We start from the raw sequence: 23,149 nt of genomic DNA, 5'->3' as shown, positions 1-23,149 counted from the left end.
CTAGTCGTATATAATTTTGGTCAATGTTAATAGTTCGTGGACATCCGGATTTGTTTGTTATCCTGTAAGTTTAATATCGTGGAGGGAGTCAGTTCAGAAGGTTTCTTTTCACTTCCGCGTTATTGTTTCTGCATTTTGAAATTTCCAGACTGTAAAACACGTAAAAAAGAGTATAAATTTACTTTGACACCACACTGAATAAATGTACTATTTACATTTTTAGTTTACATAGCTGTATTTAGGAAGGATGCGCTAGAAATGTAATATTTAACAAAAGATGAATGAAAAAGAGTGAAGACACAATTTATCCGTAATTCTGCGAATTCTGTAGTTTTCTTGTTCAGTACACAATATTTCTAACGTTTTTATTTATTTGTTTGTGTCAGTATTGATGGATCATAGAATGTTAGCTGGTTATACGTGTAAAATTTTTTTGACTGCACGAACTTTTTGCTGCCCCTTCGTATTTCATCACCATTAAATTGGTGGCATTTATACACGTTTTCCTGATCGTACTCTTTTGACTCGGATGTTAGACAGGGTGTCTATCGGTCACGAAAGTCCGAAAATCATGAAAAAGTCACGAAATCAAAAAACGGTCATGAAGGTCAACAAAAAGTCACGAAATTTAGCTTTTAGGTCACGATTTTTTCATCTGTACAAATATAAGTATAGACTGGAAAATTTTGTTCTATAAAACGTCAAAATTCACCACTAAAAATGTCTATGGTCGGCTTTAGACGCTATCAAATCGCAAGCAAAGCACTCTTCTATCGCATGCATGAAAATTCGGCTCAATTCGCACCCAAATTTGCTTTTGAAAATGTTACTAAATTTATGGTTTGGGAAAGAAAAGGTCACGAAAAAGTCACAAAATTTCATTTTGGAATTTTAGTAGACACCCTGTTAGAGGTGTCAGCGCACTCTAAAACTGTGTGATTAAAATACAGCTTTGTAGTAAAAGGTAATAACGGAATTTTTGAGTTGTTTATCTTAGAGTTGATATAGCTTTTCTTTCTGGATAATGTTCATTCTAGCTTCACAACTATGTATAACTTATATGAAAACCAAAGCAAACACGTATTACTAATCTGTGGTACTTTTTTGAGTTGAACGTCTGATAATTATGCACCGAGGCTAAGGCAGACAGTGATGTTGAGATGGAACGAGGAAAGTAGGAGGAAACGGGAGAATGTCGAGAAAAACTATGCACACGGTATTTGCATCCGTGTTACAGTTTCAGTAATATATCTGCGGTTACGCTGTGTGTTATCAGATGATTTACAGAGAAAGAGACGTACGCGAGAAGTATCGTAATCGTAGCAATAACCATTTTTTTTTTTCTTAGAAATCTAGACATCGATAATTTCGTACACTAATATTTATGAACATTCTTTTCTATTGAAATGAAAGAATAGGATTTTGGGGGAATGTTTTTAATGTGTTTAATTTTACTTTTGGTCGTGTCTGTTTGAACTTCCGAAGCACTGACTCATGACTAGGCATTGACAAATATGAAACAGATACATACCTCAGACTATTTATATAGAGAATAGATGATTGATAGAATACGTTCCCAATCCAAGTAGATCAATTAGGTATGGTTCCGGCTCCAGTACTATGTCCTTATCCTCGAGTTTCGTCACAACTAGTCCTGACTTCGGAAAGCGGAGTAGTTTTCTTTCGTGACCCAAATTGAGGTCATGGACTTCCTGTATTGGTGGTCAAATCCTAAGTACGTGTACCTATGAATCTACTTCTATCATCATATTTGTCAATGCATGAACTTAGACGATAACTTGTAAAAGGTAGAGGATTTCAGTGCTTGTCAGCCATTTCAAAGACGGAATTACATTGCAGTTTTTACAGATAAAGAATTCATTAATTAATCACAATTGAGTTTTGAAATATCCAACATTTCCGTTCAATGTTCTTTGAAAGCCATTTGAAGAGTAATGAGCTAAAAATACAATCACGGTAAAAGTTTAATAATTATGTTAAATAGCGTCCGTGACAATATCATTGCCTTCGTCAGACATGCCACCAGGCCATTATCTGGCAGCATGAGCCTGATGAAGGTAATGGTATATTTGCCGAAACTGTAACACAGATTATAATTATAAATGTTTGCTTTGTTCTGTTTTTTTTAAAATTAACCTTTTCTTTCTCAAGTTAAATAAGGTAACTGACTTATGGAATACTCTGTATTTTACATTATTTGTTTTCCGCTTTATATTTCAATACTTCGTTCTTTTGCAGATGTGAAAAACAGCTCCCCTGGGGACTTATTGGCCTCTCATCTGTTTATGCCAATCGTCCCTGGTACTAGTCAGGAGAACTCGTCAGATCACATGGTCAACGTGTCCACTTCTCAGTCCGATGCCAAAATCCCTCGACCTCCGAATGCATTTATGATTTTCGCCAACGAATGGCGGCGGAAACTGGCCATTCAGTACCCTAGCGAAAGTAACAAGGAGATCAGCGTTCGTCTAGGGGCCATGTGGAAAACGTTACCCAATGACACCAAAGAGGCCTACTATGCACTTTCCCGCCAGGCGGATCAGGACCACAAGAAAAAGTATCCTGGTTATTATTACAGCCCCAAAGAAGCTCGATTGCGCAAGAGTCAAAAGCAGAAAGTGGTGAAGAAGAACGCGCACGAAAGTGTTCAGATGATTCCTCTGTTCATGAAAGAAGAAGGTCGATCCTTGGAGGTGACTCCGGTTCAGATGATGATTCGGGAGAATGAAAATCAGCCGATGACTCAGGTTCCTGTTGAGATTATCATGAAGGATGATGATGAACCGATGCCGCCAGCACCACAGCAACCAGTGGCGAATTCGCCACCTAAACAACCGTCAGAACAACAAGAACAGCAACAATAAAACTTGCTGTGGTCAGAAGAAAAACCAAAGAATCAAGAACGAGCTTATTGTATTTACTTTTCCTTGATATGTGCCAGGTAAACGGTTAGCTATTATTTGTCGCTGGTATTTTTCACCGATACACTTATCATAATTTAATTCCATCAATTCTTTGATGTTTTTTACAGTACAGAACAATGAATTATATATACAATATATATGTAGAAACGAAACCTTGGAAGCACGCACTGATGTTTTGTGTTCTTTATATTTAAAAAAAAAGAAACAATTGATAATCTATATATTTTTTTGTTCCTACTAATCGTATTCTTTGTACAACTTGCATTATTCTTTTGTAAGTGTATTTTTTTTTTTTTTTTGGCATTAGGTCAGTGTATTGTATGAATTCACTTTTTTTTTTCCTTTCTTAGAATCTAGTGTAAATTGTAGTAAGATAAAAAACCTTGTGTATTTTTTGTTAAGAAATGTTGACTAATGGAGATCCCAGCTTAGTCATCAGTGATATAAGAGAAAACTGAATTTTTTTGTAAAAAAAGAAGGGCATTGCATACCAATGAATAGCAAAACTGTGTTGCTCAATTGATCATAGTCATGAAGTAAAAATGGTTCCGATTGTATAGTTTGAATCATCGTGTGATTTCTGTAGACGAAATAGTTCACAAGAAATGGCGAAAGAAGAAAGTAGTGTTTAGTATGCTTGAAAATCAAAGTGCCAATAGTTATTATAACTAGAATATATACAAATAAGAAACAAGGACTGACATTTATAAATAATATTATTTCCTGCTTCATTTTGAAGAGAGAGAGAGAGATTAGGATGTTGTTAGTTTATAAGTAGTTGTCAAGATTGAAGCAAATACGCACCCTCCAAGAGTTTTAATAAGCTTTATGTTCCTCTTGAGCTAGGTTGCCATTCTGCAAGAATCTTGTAGCGGTCATTAAAAATATTGCAACTCCATCTATTTACTGTTTACACAGTACAGCTTTCTGAAAGCAAGAAAGATATATCCATCCTAGCAGCACTGCACTCTAGTGGACAAATAGTGAACCTCCTCATCATTTTGGCGCGCTTCCTCTCCTCGTCCAAAAGAATCCGTCGTTTCGGAAGCGGCGAAACTTTTTTCTTTTTTATGTCAGTGGGAGGGCGATAGCAGGTAGCAACCAAGACGATCCAGACAGTTGCACATGATTTGACTCCTTGCAAGGTGAAAAAAAAAAATGTTGCATATCCCTTGTTTCAAGACTATGTTTACATGGAGAAATATTGTAGGGTTGCAAGATTATTTTTAATGACAGCTACAAGTTTTTTGCAGCATGGCAGCCTAGTTTTAGGAAGTTTTTTTTTTTTTTTTTTAAATGTTGGTTCTCGATATGATAGTCAAGAGAAACAAAATGTAAAAAAATTAACAATTTCACCTAATGTGGAAATAACGAGAGTATATAATTTTTTTTCAAATGTTTGTGTGTGTGTATATATATACATATTGTTGCATTTCAAAGGAAGTTAACGAATCCGATTTGTAAAGTGTTTATTATTAGGTTTATTATTATTATTATTATATGAATGTCTTTATGTGTGTTTGTACGTATGTATGTATGTATATATATTCATTATTTATGTAGAGCTGAAATGAAATTTTTTGTTTTAAGAATTATGAAAAAAACATTGATAATTACGCAGCAGAAAGAGAGAAAAAAGTGTAATATTTTAATTTCAGCTCTGTAGATCTTCAGTTTCGTTCTCATATATTAGCTGTTAACAAAGTTTTGTATAACTACGTCAATCATATTCGCACGTGTTTGATTAGTAATTGAATTTTATAAAATCATGAAATATCCATGTCTGTCAGAAAATCACGAATCATGACGTGTTTAAAAGTATGTAAGGGACAATACTTTTGCACCGTAATTGCAATGATCTTTCATAAACTACAGGGTTTTCCGTAACGAGTATTCCTCTGTCTAATGCCTACTATACCTACATAGAACCGTAATTAGCACCAAAGTCAAGGAAGGGAGGAATATGTGTGTGTGTATATATATATAAAGGAAGCTGTTATTTTTCTACTCAATTGGTAACCTTTATTCTCAAACTGTCCCTGTTGTAAAGGGAATAGAATATATATAAAATGGTCCACGGGACAGCTATTCAACAAGGGAGACAGTGGAGCCCTTTCCCTTTTCCTGTAGCTACGCATCGATAATGAAAAATAAATCTACAGGTTTTCATGTTTTTGAGTTTGGACTTTTCTTTTATTATTATGATTCACTTTACAGTATTTTATCCATAAGCAAAATGAACATTAGATACATTTTTATAAACAAATGAATCTTTCAGTGAAATACTTACGTATTAATATGTTATTTACAATTAACAGAATTGAACCTTATGTAGAAGCCAGCAGATTATTTCGTTTCTTTTAAATGAGAACACTATACCGGTGAACAACGTGTGAAGTTGTTGCTTTTGTGAGACAATATATAGATGAATAAAAGTTTTACCGTAACTCACGTGATCTTTATATATCACTTACTTTTACTAGTGTGAGCTTGGTCAAAGGAACGAATTTGTCGAGGTCAAATCTTGAACTTTCCTCATTTGTATTTTGGTGTGACAAAAAATACACGAGAACCACGATAAAAGAACATACCATGGACTCGAAGGGTGAGAAATCAGCAATTTCCAGATTATTCAAACATTTAAGTGAGTCAAAATACTCCATTAGTAAAATTAACATCCTACATCAAACCTCGCTGTTAGAAAAAACTTGTCTACGAATCTTACATCAGAACTAAGAAACCAAAATTAAACTTAGATAAAGGTAGTATTGACAAGCAGTGGAATATATCATTAATTTGTGGCCAAAGTGCTGCAAAAAGAAAACTATGCCTTTCATGTCTAACAAACTTAAACTGTCAAGAAAATTTGGCTATATTTAAACAACAGAGATTACAATAGAACCACACCTTCCAAAACTGTTCGTAAGTTTTTTTCCAATGGTTTTGCAAATTAAATCTCATTCTATACAAATTTTGGACTAAAGGAGCATCTCTTCTTAACTTTCGTACAGAAAATAACGTGTAGAAGAGAGGAATTTATTCCTTCGAAGAAGCTCACAGAAGCTAAAGGGAATGAAATATAAGGAAAATGTTAAAAGCACTACACAATTTAAAATAAAATATTTATTTATTTATAGGATAGTTGGGTAAAACAAAATCCATAACATAATATGGAGAATGGTTCGTTTTCAGGGAGTGTAGTTAAAACTCTGTATTTCAAACGACATGTAAGGTTTACAGAAGTCTCGTTATCACTTCAAGTTGCAAGTAATCAAGAGCGATTCTCAACAAGGAATTCCGTTATTTTTCGTTGATAAAAATAAATCAAATGATAGTTTGTACAAATTATTAAATTAAAGACTTATACAAGGGAGAATCAAAAAGTAAGGTGAACATTGAATTTATTCCTACAGGTGAAAAAGTACAAATATAAAATTGTACTATGTTAGTCATATGGTATAACACTAAAATTGTACATAGTCGTCACTGGGATCCTGACATATATTTCATTGGAAGAGCAATTTTTTTCATATTGCTTGTAAAAAATTCTTGTTCTAAACTCGTGAGTTAGGTAACTGAAGCATCTTGGCACTGTTTCAAATGTGTTGAAACGTTATCAGCGGATGTGTTCCTGCTATGGTAGTCAGAATGGGTTAGATCAGGACTGTACATAGGGTGTTTGAGGATATCCAGAGATTGATCTTCCACTTTTTTCTTCATCCGTCACATACTTTTTATACGTGTTATCACATTTTATCCACAGTTCTCATATCAGTTCTTGTTGAATTTCTGTAGGTTTATTCTCCATAGAACACAAGGATTGAATGACACTATGCATTTCAATTATTGTGTAATGTCCTAGTTGCTGCGTTATGTTTTGATAAACCTAGTCATTGGTAGAAAGAACGTGCTGTGCTCTGGTGGCTGCCAGACGTATTACACCTCAACACCTACTACGTATAAAAGTTATAACTACACACATGCAAAACACTGGGTTGTACAGTTAAACTCACTTTAGTTTTTAATTCTCCTTTGTATATTCCTCATGCTTATCGGATAATGGTATCATTAGTGTGTTGAAGGTTTTTTTTTTTTTTTTTTTTTTCAATCTTGGAAGTCTTTTGAACTAGTACGGTAATATAATAAAATGTACAGAAAATATTGTGCGTCGAGTGATTAATTGGGCTATAATGTAATAGAGATGTTGAATATACAAGGTTTTTGGAGTGGGACTCAGTTTATAAAAGTGTATTATTTTAATATGATATGAAAAAGCAAACTCATTAAAATTTATTACTGGAAACAGTTTCAGGTCAATATAGTTCCACATGAGCTATATTTGTTTCACGGAAAACATTCCCCGTTCAGTCAGTCAGTCTCTCCATGTATTGTGTAGAATCTAAGGGATTACAGAAGCAATACCATTCCGAATACGGTCCCATACTTTGTGGAGATAATCCATCGTTTGGCTAGAATACACCATGTCCGTAATGTGCTGTCAAAGAAATCTAGAAGACTGAAATCTGGATATTGTGGTGGTTAAGGAATTGACCCATCACCTCCCAAAAATTCGCAATCAATATACTTCTTACTCTCAGCACTAATGTGACGGAAGTCCTGTCCAGTTGTAATATCACTCTCATGATTCAAAATGGAGTAGTTTGAGAAGTGGTTTGCACTTGCACAACATTTCTTTTCCTTTCCATGGCACCACACTTACTATGCTTTTTTCCTGTATCGACCCCCATTTTTCTTTTACTGACGCTAGGACCGCCACCATTGGTTCTGTAACAATTTGCCGACCCAAACTCACAAGTTCTTTTGCATTGCTTTATGAGCATTAAAGTAATTTAGTTAAAATCTAATAATTACGAGGCACATCCACAAAATAAGTGTACTAGGGTTCTTGCGGGCAGAGAGAATTTGTTATTGCTATGTTGGTCACATTGCCGTGTAGCTTAGTGCCTATCCTTTCCAGCGAGCCCAATCACGCGTCAGTACGATCAAAACTGTGGCCACAGTAACGTCTCCAGTTAAAGATGTTGATAAAATTTGCCGCCAAGTGCGAGATTCACAGCGTTATCCGTTATCTCGTTGTGAAGGGAAAAATCTTCATCTGAAGTTTTTAGCGAGATCAAATCAGTTTATGGCGAAGGAATTATGAATTGTACGAGTGTGTTTAAATGGTGTCGTGAATTTAAAAACGATCGTACTGATGTGCACGATGAGCAAAAACATGGAAGATGGTCGATTTTGATTGATTCGGACATTCCGCCAGACTATCATCTGTTCACCTCCGTGAAGATGCACATGAGTCGGAAAAATTTTCAACTGACAAGCAAGTGAAGGTGGAGATGAAGAATTGGTCAAAAGAGGTGGCGGCAAACTTCTTTGACCAAGACAAAAAAAAAAAAAAAAAAAAAAAAAAAAAAAAAAAAAAAAAAAAAAAAAACCCGCATCGAGAAGGATGGCGACTATGTGGAAAAATAGTTCACATATGTATTGAAATAACCATGTAAAAGTTTTGTTTTATTTTATTTTATTTTATTTTATTTATTTATTTTTTTTTTTGAAACCTAGTACACTTATTTTCTGCACGTGCCTCATATTTAAAAGTTGTCAGTATATAACCCGGACACCCTGTATATATCTCTGTTTTTAACATTTCATAAAAGTTATACTTTGTTGTGTTATTACAAATAGAAAGTAGTTGAATCTCTTTTTAAAAATTCACTTTTTTCTACTAAAATTCTTCCCAAGGTGACATTCTTGTTGACAAGAAGGAAGAAGGAAAAAACAAAAACATTAAAAAGAAATCAGATAAATATTGAAATCTAGATAAATATATTTCTTGTTTGGTGTTAATATTGAATTTTTGTGTGTTTATTAAATGAAGTTATCATTATCATAACTAGTTACATATTCTTTATGATGTACTATCGTATTGTCTCGTTGAGGATGAAGTATCAAGCATGTTACTACGGTAGTGACAGAAATATTCAGTGTATTTTTACGGTGAATTAACTTACTAAAAATATTTTGTAGTTTTACTTTCATTAATTTGACAGCCAACGCCATGTCCAACAGTTTGTACAAAATTTCATCTTCTAAAGAAAAGGAAGAAAAAATACAAAGAATTCAGTTGAAATATTGTAAGTTTAACAATAATAAAAACTAGTCCAGAAGTTAAATTTTGGTTATTTATTCATTTATTTATTTGCCCAGTTATCACCTCAGATTTTGAAATCAGGTTATGTGGCTTTTCATGTTGTATAAAGGTAACTAAGAAAGTTCGGTTGCTTTTTCACCCACCACCTTCAAACATCGATATGTCATCTAAGACGTACCTGATAGATCAAAAATAGTCACCATCAGCATCGTTCTGCCAACGTTCTAAAAGGCCATGGATTCTATCGCGGTAGAGCTTGGTGGGCCGTGAAGCGAAGAAGGTATCAAGTGCATTTTGCACCTCTACTAGGGATTTGAACTGGCGTCCTCTAAGGTGATTGTCCAAGGAATGGAACAGGTGATAATCAGACGGTGCAATGTCCGGGGAGTATGGCGGATGCAATAGTGTCTCCCAATTCAAGGCGTAGAATGATGTGCCGGGTCATCCTAGCCACGTGAGGCTTAGCGTTGTCCTGTACCAGGAGGACCCCTTTACGATTCAGAAGTAGAAACAGACATAATAGTTGTGCAAGAGCCTTACACAAGAAATGACAAGTTGATTAACGGGAGACTGTGAAACAATTATTGCAAAAAAACACACAGGAGAGATCCAGATTCTCCAAAACATAGGTGAGAAACCAAAAGCTGCAATCATAAACAGAAATAAAAACATCAAAACATTAAATACAACACAATTTGGAAATAATTGGATGATATGTGTGGAATTGAGAACAAATCTAGGGAACTTTAAATTAATCAACTGTTATTGTCAATTTTGCATGGACATACAACCTTTTTTGGATAATATAGAAAGATTTTGTCAAATGTATAAAGAAGAAAACATCTTAATATGCATGGATTCAAATGCCAAATCAACACTATGGCACAGCAATAAAACGGACAATAGAGTTGAAAGGGTTGAAGAATTGGTCATGAATAATAATAATAATAAATGAGGAAGGGAATCCACCAACATTTAAGAACAGCCAGGGGGAATCAAACATTGATCAGACAATAGCTTCTACAAGGTTGAGTAATAAAATAAAAAATTGGAAAGTACTCGATTCAGCAACAACAAGCGATCATAATATAATAATATTTGATATCATAAAACAAACCAAACAAGAAGAAACAAATTATTTTCAATCTTCAGACGAAACATTAATATATAACCCAGAGAAGATAATTGGACAAAGTTCTGGCAAACTATAAATCTACTACAGATAGAAGAAGAGAGCAACTTAGATGAATTAGCCCAGAAAATAGAAGATAACAATAAAATTAGCAATTAAAAACTCAACAACAACAACAAAAAAAGACAACTAAAGGATTACACACTAAAACAGATACCTTCTGGACCAATGAACTACAAGACCTGAAAAGAAAAACGCGTAAAGCTAGGAAACTTTATCGACATACAACAGAAAATCATCTAAGATAAAACAGATCAAACAAAAAAAGAGAATTAAAACAAAAATATGAAAACAAAATAATAGAATCAAAGAAAAATAGCTGGAAAACATACATTGAAACTAATTTAAATCTAGATCCCTGGGGTGAACCCTACAAAATTATAAGTAATAAAGTTAAAATACCTACCACCCTCTCAACTGTAAAAAGAACAATTGTTTCCTCCCGAATCACATAAAACGACTTAAAAGCAAAAAAGCTCCTGGACCGGATGGAATAAAATCGGAAATTTTTAAACATAATGCTGACACATGGGCACCATGCCTAGCAAAACTTTTCAACTTGTGTTTTAAAAACGGACAAATTCCAAAAAGGTGGAAGCAAGCAAATTTAATCATTCAAAAAGTCAGATGACAAGAAAAATGACGATCCAAAATCTTATCGCCCTATCTGCTTATTAAATGTAATAAGTAAAGTTTTCGAACGAACCATTGTGGAAAGAATAAACAAAAACAGAATTTTAAATAATGACAAATTGCAATATGGTTTCAGAAAAGGAAAAGGCACCGAAACAGCTGTAAAAAGACTAATTGACCTCATAGAAGAAGGTAATCTGGAAAAGTACCAAGTTGTTATTTATGCCGACCTCAGTTGTGCTTTTGACAATATATGGTGGCCCGCACTTTTTAAAAAACTCAAAAAACTAAAAATTAGTAAAGCTCTTCACAAAATCATGCTGGATTACTGTACTGACAGAACGATTACATTAAAATCTCCAGGAAAAGATATAACAACAATAAGCACCAAAGGATGCCCACAGGGTTCAATATGCGGACCTACAATGTGGGACATTACTTTCCAACCATGTTTACGAAAACTAAACAATCTAAAAGAAACATTAGGCGTAGTTGGATATGTGGACGATTTAGCAATTGTGATGACAGCATCCTCAAGAAGACAGAGCAAAAAGGAAATATAATATTAGAAAATCTAGAAAGATGGTGTATAGAAAATAAATTAACTCTATCGGTTAATAAATCGAAAATTACAGTATTTGGCCAAACTCTACAGAGAGAACCCATAATCAAAATTAAGAACACTAAAATAGGAATTGTGAATGAATTCAAATATTTAGGTGTATGGCTAGACTACGAAAAACATATAACTGAAACAACAGAGAAGATGTAAAAATAGCCAACAAACTCTTAACAGTCGCTATAAAAGATTTTAACATTGACAGAAAAAATTTTAAATTGTTGTGCCGGAATCTGTGGTCATAGACTGTTTCTAAACAAAAACCTAAGGCAAAAATTAATAAGAGTGCAGCGATTAATGCTAATTAGAACCCATAGCATCATAAAAACTATCTCTGCAGAAACAATACAACTTTTGGCCAATGAAGAACCCATACACCTTCAGAAAATGTATTAAGACGTGGCTAAAGAATAACGAGAGAACCAAGATATTGGAAATTACTGGAGAACTGCCAAGCACCGAAGACGATATTAACAAACTGATTAAACGGAAGTGGGAAGATGAATGGAGAGATTCGATAAAGGGACAAAGAACAAGAACCATTATCCCGAACTTAAAAATAAGAGAAGAAATGGGGGACAATAAGTAATGAATTAATAGAATACATCTCTGGACATGGACCGTATAAATCTCATCTGAGAAGACTTAATATAACTAACGACGATAAATGTACATGTAATGAAGTACAAACACCAGAACATGTCTTCTGGAATTTCAATAATTATATAACAAATAACAGAATAAGAGAAATAAGAGACCAATTAAAAAGGGATAATATACAAACTATATAATAAACGATAAAATGAAATTAGAAAAATTACAATTTGTTGCAAGACATGTATCAAGAAACTTGTGAAAGGAAAGAAACGATGAAAGAAGAAGAAATTAACAAGACCCACGCTCTACATTGTAAATGTAAAGAAATAAAGAATTAGAAGAAAATAAAACTAATCAACAGATAAAAAAAAACTAAGTTCTGATGACAATTCCAGAACTTAAAACCTTACGTTCTTTATTTGTGTTAGTGTATAGTGCCTTGTTTAGTGTTTTGCTAGTGGTGGCAGGATTTTAAAATATAACAAGTGTTTTAACAGAAGAGAGAAAATAAGAAGACTTTACAAAGTTGGTCAGAGAAATTCAGATAGACCAAAACAGTTCTGACGTTGATTTCCAGAACTAACAACTAATGAAAAATTGGAAATCTGGAAGTCCGATTTTCTTTCAAAGAACCTTCGTTTTTAGTGTGAAAGAAGGTATAAACAAGGGCGCCCATCAGGGGGGCAAGGTGGGGCGCTTGCCCCCTAAGAGGAAATTGTACTTGGGAATATCGAAAACCCAATAGAATTTTTACATTAGTTACAGCAAAATTTGAAACTATATTTGAAACGTCGCTTGTACCACAACCGACCACAAACCACAACATGGGCGTCCTTGGGTATAAATAACATCAAGAAATATATTCATACAGGGAGATAACTATTTAAAGAAGAAAAAAGATCCTGGTAATACTTGTAATACCTGGTAATAAAAAAGATCCTGTAATCCTGGTAATATTTCTTTTCTCTTTTCAGCTTATATCTTTACAGGTTATGCAAGGTGTTTCCTGCTCATGTATATGTATGTATGTATGTGTGTGTGTGTGTATGTGCCTTTGTGTATCTTTTCATTTAAAAAAAAGGAAATAAAAACAATAAGAAAAGTGAAAGAAAAAATAAAGAATAGGGCATGATTTCAATTTTGTTTTAGGTATCATGCTAATAAAAGGAAGCCTCGCTTTACCCTAACTGAGGCCAATCATAAAAAGAGGAGAGAAATCATACGGAAAAAATAAATGTAAAAAAAAGTAGTAGTAGAGAGAATTACGAATAAGAGGCAATAGCGTCTGCCATTTAACAAGACCATTTAAAATGGCAAAGGCAGGGGAAAGTGGAGGCTTTAAAAAATCGTTGAAGTCGTTTTAATTTGGCTAATCAGAATGCTCCTTTAACCGTGTATGTTAGACGATAACCGCTTGGATCAGATAAAATGCATTCGCCATGTAATTATATAACAAAATGACGTCTCCCAAATGCACTTTTTAATGATCGGAGAAAGTTGCTATCTAAATTCATACAATTATGCGAACTCATCTCAAGATTTTTCACTTCATGATGTAGAGGCTGAGATTACTCTTGACCCTCGGAGTTCACTTTAGGAACATTTCGTCAGGAAAAAAATAATATATAATAATAACCGCATGCATATGACTGGCGGTGTTGGTCCCTTCGCGATTCTCCGCGACGAATCGAAGGAGCGCGGACCAAACTGAAGTCCTTGCTTCTACGCAGTGGTAACTTCAACACCCCGACTCTAGATATCTGTTTCGACTCGACGAAACCCTGCCGCCAGTGGCATACTAGTGGCAATCCTTCGACGCGTCGCTATATCAACGATCGACATTTACCGGAATCCGGCAAGTGGGCGACTAGTTGTTGGCGACGTTTACGGCATGGAGAACAAACTTGGGCAGAGTTAATTTAATCTTCTTATGTTTCTAAATGTAATGCATTACTTTCCAAGTACGGTAACAATTATTTTTCTGGGACAAGTAACGTATTACATTTTAAAACAATTACTCTTCTGGGACAAGTAACGTGTTACATTTTAAGGGAAAGTAAGGTAACTTGTAACACGTTACATTTTTATAAGTAAATTAGCCAAGATTGGGTTAGTAAGTGTGCCTTCGGCGCGGAAGATTCGGCTTCGATTCTCACCGGGAGCTCATGTGGTTCTGATTATATATTAGGCTGTAAGTCTACGTCCCATGTAGCCTCGATGCTAAAAGAGGCACTAAAATCTAATCGTACCTACCTACTGTAATCTCTTTGGTGATCACAAAAGAGTAAGAGGATTTTTTTTTTCGCATGATCGATATACTTGAATAGCAGCTAAAAATAGGCTAGTAAAGAAAGTGATGTGGCAGGTTTATCATTAGAGTCATGACCCGATTAAATAAACAAGTAAACGAAACAAAAGTAGCCCTACTACCGTATACACCTTGAAGCAGAAGGTATACTCTAATGCAGTGTTTCTCAACCGTTGTGTCGCGACACATTCGTGTGTCGCGAATACATGTCAGGTTTGTCACTAGATTTTAAATGCCTTCTAAGATCTCCCGCAAAGAAATTATCTTTAGAAAAAAATAAAAATTTATCTACTTGATTTCAAACTTGTCTTCCAAGTTTAAAGCTGGAAAGTTTGTTTTTAACCAAGGGTGCCCACAAAGGGGGAGCTATGACGCAAACTGCGTCATTGAAATATTTGGGGGGTTAAAAATCTATATAAATACGTTTGAGGAGGGTGTAAAAACTAATCGAAAAGATTTTTTTTTTTCATGAAAGAACACCTACAGATAGACAATGAGCGGGGGTGCGTCATTGACATGAGGGGGGTGGGGGATGGGCACCACTGTTTTAACGCAGTTCATTTTTGTTTGGAAAGAAACACTGGACATGAGAACATGTCTGTCAAGAGTTAGTCTACTCATAGATATGCTTTGCAAAAATCGCCAGGAACAAATATCTCATTAATTTTAAGTTTGATGTCTTTTTATATTTCTGATGGAAATATTTCTTTCTCATATTCCTGCTTAAGAGTCATAAGTTTCTTGAGTCTTATGTAATTCGCTTGTGACATTTGTATGTCACAGTCGTTTCATAATTTAAAAAAAATGTACTGTATGTATTTTTATGTGTTTGCTTTTTTGCATCTATGAAAAAGAGTCACATGCAAGGGTGTCGCGAAAGTTTGAAACGTACTTTGGTGTGTCCCAAAGGAAAAAAGGTTGAGAAATACTGTTGTAATGGCTAAGATTAAGTAGAGAGTGTACGGCGTACACCACCACATACCCTAGACTACATCGATGGTAAACTGGACCCTGGCCCGTATCCAAGGGGGATCTAGGGGGGCTGGGCGCCCCGTAAATTTTCGCTGCCCCCCTAAAATATTCACGGTAGGCTTGCAAATGCACTATAATATGGTGATGAACTATAAATGGTTGGATCGGGCCCCCCCTAACTTCAGCTGGGCCCTCCCTACATTTTTGGGCTGGCTACCGGCCTGACTGGACCTAGTTATGAGTTCTGGCTCGGTATTCGACAAGGACAGAATATTATTTACTTATTAATCTTCTGAGTTACTTAGTTATAAGGGGTTTTCCGTACATCGTGATAGGTCATTTACAAGGTTGCGTTGTCCAGATTTCAACTAATGGACAAGCGCTATTGTATACTACTCCTGTTACCTTGTTCATGAGACACCTCTGTTTGAATAGAAGATCAGAGCAACACATTATCCCACGGAAGTGATGTGGCGTTTGAAAAATCCGAAGATAAAAATCCTTGATCAAGACATATTAGTTGTGTTTATGTCATCGATGCGGGAAAATCCAAAACTTTCTTGTTCGAGTGACCTGCTTGTTTTTCTGTGTCAAATCATCGGCACCAACCGTATAGCTACTGTTCAAATGAAACGAAGCAGCCATTTTCCATTCTCACGTGTTTCCAACGACACTAATACGAGCACACGTTCTTATAAAAGTCAGATTTGTTTCCTATCTGGAAAATCAATTCACATGCTATACCAAATTTACATGTCTGTGGAGGTCATCTGAGTTGATCCTTGAAAAATAGGCGGATCATTGCAATCAGTGAAGGCAATTTTCTGAATGTATTCTACGTGTAATGTTACAGGTGACTGACCATAATGCGTGTGGGGAGAATCAAGGCGAAAATAAGAATTTCAGTACGCGGGGCTATAAAGGTACAATTTGTTGTGACTACGTTAATCCCTAAATTGTGTTAAATAAGCTTAATTACACAAGTATAAATTGTCACGCATTTGATCTCGTAAAACCACTCTAAAACACTGCAATTCAGAAACAGTTTCACGTGTCCATATCAGTGATGTCAAAACTTACTAAGCAGGACCTAGGCCCTAGGCAATTTATCACCCCGTGCAATTGCATCATTTGCCGATCTCTTTCTCCAGAAAGAACAAGTCTTAAAAGCCACGATTTTAAGTATGCTACCGCCTCATGAACAACAAAGGGGAGGGAAAGGCCACTCCCACTCAGAAAGGCCTAAACACTACAAATACAATTTCGTTGTGTCTTTTTTTAAAATAACAATCTATTATGTCAGTGAAAGATAAAAAAAAACACCTGCAGAGAAAAGAAAGAAGCTGATCCTTTTTAAAGAATTCAATATCGAGCTTCAATCTCAATATATCAGTTTGCAATTCCAGTGCAACTAGTTCTTTTATCTTTATTTCTTTATTTTTCTTCCACATATGTTTTTTTAAAAACTTATTTCCACTTGCAATGATAAGGAACTTGTTTGTGACAAAGACAAGAATAATTTCCATATCAAAACTTTGATAACTAACTGAATGGAACTGGTCGGTGTTTTCTACTGTTCGAGAATTCAATTCTTATATTTGACAACAATCAAGCAATTCCTGCTGGGATTTGTTTGACTGTTTGTTTTAGCGCTGTCAATATGATCTTAAACTAATGCAACCTAAACCATGATTTATGAATGTAGTATTCAAATAGAAGGTCAGTTTAGTAAATTTAACTACAATCATCATGAAGTCTCTTTCAACAGAAATATTTATTTTAAATAACTCATGTAGTTATGAATGACAGATTTTGCGGCTCGTGAGAATGCATGTGTTTCATATATGGTAGAGCCGGCCCTATTGCTAAGTATTCAAGAAGTGGAAAATTGTTTATGTTGCCAACACTGCTCAACATCTTTCTTCAATTTTAATTTCTCAATCAATTCTGAAAAAAAAAAAAAAAAAACTAATATACACTGATGTAATGCTAGAATTTTTGGTTGGTATACGCTCGACCGTAAAGTCAGTATACCCTGGACCAATATTTACATTAGCAGGGCCGGCTCTACCATATATGAACCCTATGCCTTAGGCGTCGGTGGACCACCGATGGGCAACTAGCGACTTTTCGCCAGAAATTGGCGGCCCCGCAGTGACGATCCGCGGGGATCCCACTTCCGTTCTGAAAATTATATCATCAGCGGTAGAGACGCGACTAAACGCCAACCAGAAAATTATTCCCGCAAAATATGTTAAATCGCCTATATACGTGATTTGTTAACATTCAGGTGAATCTAAAAACACTATTTTTTAAAAAAAAGAGAAAAAAGTACCTTAGGGAGCACGAACCACCAGCCTTATTGGCAACTTAGCAGTGTTTGAGCAATTACATTCGGGAAAAGACTAGTTTAAAAATCTTTAAAAAATTATCTTAAAAATGCGAGCTTTTCCAAATTTCGGTAAACATTAGGACACGTGCGCGACCAGAACATATAAACCGATTATTATTACTATTATTATTACTATTATTATTATTATTATTATTATTATTATTATTATTATTATTATTATTATTATTATTATTATTATTATTATTATTATTATTATTGTATTATCCCTTTTAGTCTCCCCAATTCGTAACTTTTGGGTATTAACAATTCGGTATCAGTGTCGGACTGGCCAAGTTGAGGGCCCTTGGCACGGGTCCTTAAAGGCGCCCATATACAGGAAGGCCCAAGGCATCTTCAACATTTGGAGGTGATTCCTGACATCAAGATAAGACAAAAAGTATAGACCATGTAAAGCCTTAATAACTCAGCCACCTCTCCGTTACTTAACCACATTTTCCTTTAAGTTTTACTTGAAGTATGAATGCTATAATTAAAGCAAGAAAAAATAAAATGGTACCGACGAGGATGGGATTCGAACCCACGCGGGCAGAGCCCATTGGATTAGCAGTCCAACGCCTTAACCACTCGGCCACCTCGTCCGTTACTCAAGCATATTTTCCGTTAAGTTTTACTTGAAGTATGAATGCTATAATTAAAGCAAGAAAAAATAAAATGGTACCGACGAGGATGGGATTCGAACCCACGCGGGCAGAGCCCATTGGATTAGCAGTCCAACGCCTTAACCACTCGGCCACCTCGTCCATTAGTCAAACCTATTTTCCGTTAAGTCTTACTTGAAATATAAATACTGTAGCTAGGGATGGATAATTTTATGCATTTTTTAAACTTGAAATATTGAAATTTGAGGAAAATATTTTTTTTTTTCGTTTTAATACAGATATGACCAGTGGCGTATTTAGAGGAGGTGGCTTCCGGGCTTAAGCCCCCCCCCCCGAAATCTTACTTAGTATAGTAAAGTAAATGAAATATCTTGCAGAATTTTCACATTTCCAGGCAAAGCCCCCCCCCCCCGAAAGTTAGCAAATCCCCTCCCGAAACAAAATCGTAAATACGCCACTGGATATGACACTGGTATTGTGAAAATAAGAATCGCAGCTGTTACAGTGAATACAGTCTTTTTTTTAAAATTAAAGTTACCAAGCAAGAAGTATGATATAAGACATGTAAGACTTTTGTTATACGAGTATAAGACAGACTCGACAGTTCATGTTTAACTAGAGTTGTGAGCATGAAATATCTCAAGGCTTTGAAATATTTCAAAATGAACTGACTCAAACCAGTAACAACAATGCAGAGATGGTTGTAAATTATACAAGGATAGTGTCACTGCAAAATTACATGCATCAGTGGGACCTCAATCTTTTTCCCATGCAGTGAAATTAAATTTCTCAGAGCTAGGAAGCCATTCAGTTCCAACAAGAACTACCAAGCCATCTGCTGGTCATGGACTGGAGTTGGAAATGCTTCCACTATCCACAGAAGCCTATTCTTCAAGGGCAAATACCATTGTTTGTGGATCAAATGGATCAGGCCGGTAGCCAGCCCAAAAATGAAGGGGGGCCCGGCTGAAGTTAGGGAGGCCCGATCCAACCATATTATAGTTCATTTGCAAGCCTTCCGTGAACATTTTAGGGGGCACAAAAAAATTAGGGGCGCCCGGCCCCTACCCCCTGGATACGGGCCTGAAATGGATGATGCTATGAACTATAAATAAGGAAATGCTTCAAACCAGGCCCGAAACTAGCCACAAAGGGTGGGGGGAAGGAATCATTAACCCTTAAACACACGCGCGAGGGTAAAAGCCACTCCGAGTCATTTCATTTTTGTGCTAGAAAAATAAAAAAAAAAAAATAAAAAAACGATTGTAACGCCCTCGGCCTTTAGGTACCTACCGTTCTGGCTACAACTCCTGATTGTTTTTACCGAACACTCAGTCAGCTTTCGTTAAGTGGTCGTGGTGTGTGGATCATAAAACACTGACTGGTGTGAAATCTACCCCGCGCTATGTAATATAAATTTTTGCCAAGTTTTCAACCTATGTTTATAAAATCGTGTGTTCCCTAATAGCATGTTGGTTTGCAGCAAATCTTTCATTATATTTGATTTTAACTTGCTAGACTTTCCGTGCATTGTACACCTGCAGCAGGTGTTTTGAAAGAGTTACCCGCAAATGTCGTAATTTGATTTTCACTTGCTAGATTTTACTTGCCTCGGAGGTTTGCTGCAACTTTGTAGCAAGTGTGTCAGTTCTAGTTTCTACCAACAGGTGGCACAAAAGTCTAATCTTAGAAATCTCCCCGCCAGGCCGCCATTTGTAGTAGGTGCGAAGTGTGTGAAGTGGATTACTAAGATAATTACGTAAGTATCCAGTATGTAGAGATAATTTATATTTTAAACGTATATTGTTTGACAAAGTTGTTGAGAAAAATATACCGTGTGATTGTTCGTATAAAGTATTTAAATGTTCGGTTTCTAAACGGCATGCAATGCAATGCAAGTATATACCTGCAGAAGACTTACTACACTCACTTGCTGAAGACCTGCTGTAGACTTGCAATGCAAGTATATACTTGCAGAAGACTTACTACAAACTTGCTGTAGACTTGTAGTGCAAGTGGTATCCTTGCAAAGACTTGCGTCAAACCTGCACTAACTTGCTGCCGACTTACTGTGCACTTGTAGTGCAAGTGACAACTTGCAGTAGGCTTGCTGTGCAAGTAAACCCCTTGCAGAAACTTGCTTTGCAAACTTACCATACACTTGCACTACAGGCGTGCTGTGCTGCAAGTTCGAAGAGCGTCAACTAGGAAGTTTGCATCAAACTTGCATCCAACTTGCAGACTTGCATCACAAGTCTGCTCTAAGTTTGCCAGATTTGAATTGAAAATCTGCTGCAAGTTTATTGCAAGTCATTTTTGCTATCTGGGTTTAATATAAGTATTTAGGTATAAGTATTTAGCAAGTTTTTATCATCACATTCATTCAAATATCAATGCCGATAAATAACTATTAAAAAATAATTCTGTCATTATTCAATGTCTGTCGAAAGTCCAAATAAAGCACTAACGGTTAGTGGGTTAGTAGGGTAATGTACTATGCACAACACGGTGTTCAGTGTATGTACGTATTTAGATTAATTAACAATTTAAAGCCCGTTAGAGGGGCGCAGTTCAAAACAAAATTAAAGAAATCCATGACATGTTATTGCATGAGAATTTTTTGTTGTTATTTGGTTATATTACGACAAATTACGTATTAAGTACAATGGCTATTGTTTTGTACACATATTGTTCTAAATGTAGAAGTATGAATAGTGTACTGACTATACGCATAGGAAAATTCTTATCTCCTCTGTATATAGTTCAGTCAATAAAGGTTTTGTGTCAGACTAATTAGTAACTATGATAGTTGTATTGCTGTAGAACGTTAGAGCACAATATAAGGTGTATTTTCTCAAAAGTCCTCATCCCTCACCTCTTGCTTTCCTCTTTAGGAGGCGCTGTGGCTCAGTGGTAGAGTGTTCACCTCGGGTGTTTGGGGCCCTGGTTCGTTCCCAGCTTGGGCCGTGTGGATTTTGTGGTGGACAAACACCGTGCTCGTGGTTTTTTCCGGGGTTTTCCCGTTTCCTTCCACTTTCTTCATTCCACCATTTCATTCATTTCTCATCATCACCGTCTCCTTTAGCCTAACCGGCTTAACCGTGGGACGTAAAACTTAAAGATTTCATTTCATTTTTTTCTCTCTACTCCCTTAACCCTTTTAGACTTGCATTTTTTGAGGAAAATATTGACTTTCAGTTAAATAGCTACTACTTCAGTACTGTTCATCCGAGTATCATGGATTATACATAATTTTCTTCAGAAAAAAAAACGCATTCAAATGGGATCATACACATGTTTGCATCATGTACGCGGGAAGGGAAATTCGGGATAAAATAGAGAATTTTCCCTCCAAAAATCCCTTTTAAAAATTTGGTGTCCTTTGCAGCAACCCTGGCTACAGGTACCTGAATATAATCTACCTTGCAAAATGCTATGGTAGAATAGTTACAATGGAAAAATATTACTCAATTCTGCTTGACAATACCGAATTTCACATACAAATACGGAAAAATGGGACATATATAAAAATATGTTTCCAAACACAGTACTATACATCCAAGCACCGTGGTTAATACGTCATTCTTTTCAGAATGAAACAAGATTTTAAATGGTGCCATAAGGATTTGTTCTAATGTAGAAAAGAAAAGAATTTTGGGATAAATATAAAAGTTTCCCTCCAAAAATCCATTTTCTGAAATTCCGGGACTTCTGAAGCGGTACCGGCTACAGACGCTACCTTGAAAAAATACTATTGTCTATACATAATGTCTATATCTATTTTATTGCAATATCTAGAAGAATTACGATGAGAAAAAATTCTTAATCCTGAGTGACAATACAAATGAGATACTTTCGGAGAATCGAATCTAGTAACAGCACTCTTACCCTTCTAATATAGAAAGAAAATATGACAAACGAACGAACAGCTTTAAAATATATACATGATGCCATATATGTTAATATTTTATTTATAATGGTTATTACAAATTTTGGTTACTACATTTTATTGCTTTTTATTACTTGTATTATTGCTAATTAACATGGCCAATTTTGGTTCGGGGATTATTCCTAATTTAGATCACGGCTGTCCCACTATCCACCACTTATGGATCCGCCATGTCCTGGGCTGGCAACAATTGGTAGGTGCTTAACAGTGCAAAATAATGTACTGTTTACTGCAAAACCATAACCACGGACCACCCACCCCAAACACATTGAATGTAGAAAGTAGAATACAATATTCTACTTTCTACAATATTGTTGTTTATACAATCGACTGATAAAAGTCTGTTCTGTTGACTTGCTGACTGATAAAAGTCAATTCGACGCTCAGTCTAATCTGGTTAAAACAACATGCTACATTGTTCACACTCGTCATCATTAAAGTCGATAACATTGTCATAGGCAGGAGAATTATCGCAGGAAAGTCCATTGCAGTGTTCACATATGTAGAAACAATCTAACCCTACATTTCTACATATATTTAGCTCAAGGTTATTCACAGCTGCGAGAAATGAGACGAAAATCACCTGGTGTAAAGGGCTTAGAGCTTGGTACTGGTATCAAAGCTTTCTTTTAATATGCTCCATCTTCACGATAACCGTCACAACTCACAAATGACAGTGACATTTCTTCCGCTTGTGTTTACAATGTACATTTAGTGCTCAGTGAATTGCGACCACCACTGCACACAAGAAAG

General features: G+C 35.6%; 1 protein-coding gene and 2 non-coding genes across 3 annotated transcripts; 1 reads left to right on the top strand and 2 right to left on the bottom strand.

The window, feature by feature from the left end:
- Positions 1 to 2,256: 2,256 nt before the first annotated feature.
- Positions 2,257 to 3,913, top strand: LOC145677907 (uncharacterized; the record flags this gene model as incomplete). Its single annotated transcript, XM_081748173.1, is given in 1 exon segment — positions 2,257 to 3,913. A coding segment is annotated over 1 exon segment (629 nt), but the record flags the coding sequence as incomplete, so codon positions are not given.
- A 14,431-nt stretch (positions 3,914 to 18,344) lies between these two features.
- On the bottom strand, positions 18,345 to 18,426 carry TRNAS-GCU (transfer RNA serine (anticodon GCU)). Its single transcript has one exon. It is a non-coding gene; the product is annotated as a tRNA-Ser (tRNA).
- An 80-nt stretch (positions 18,427 to 18,506) lies between these two features.
- Positions 18,507 to 18,588, bottom strand: TRNAS-GCU (transfer RNA serine (anticodon GCU)). Its single transcript has one exon. It is a non-coding gene; the product is annotated as a tRNA-Ser (tRNA).
- Between the last annotated feature and the right edge of the window lie 4,561 nt (positions 18,589 to 23,149).

The sequence above is a fragment of the Thermobia domestica genome, unplaced genomic scaffold (assembly GCF_964235325.1).
Source record: "Thermobia domestica unplaced genomic scaffold, izTheDome1.hap1.1 HAP1_SCAFFOLD_1587, whole genome shotgun sequence".
In the NCBI taxonomy this organism is placed as follows: domain Eukaryota; kingdom Metazoa; phylum Arthropoda; class Insecta; order Zygentoma; family Lepismatidae; genus Thermobia; species Thermobia domestica.
The sequence above is the reverse complement of the archived record's forward strand: the minus strand, read 5'-3'. Positions and strand labels throughout refer to the sequence as shown.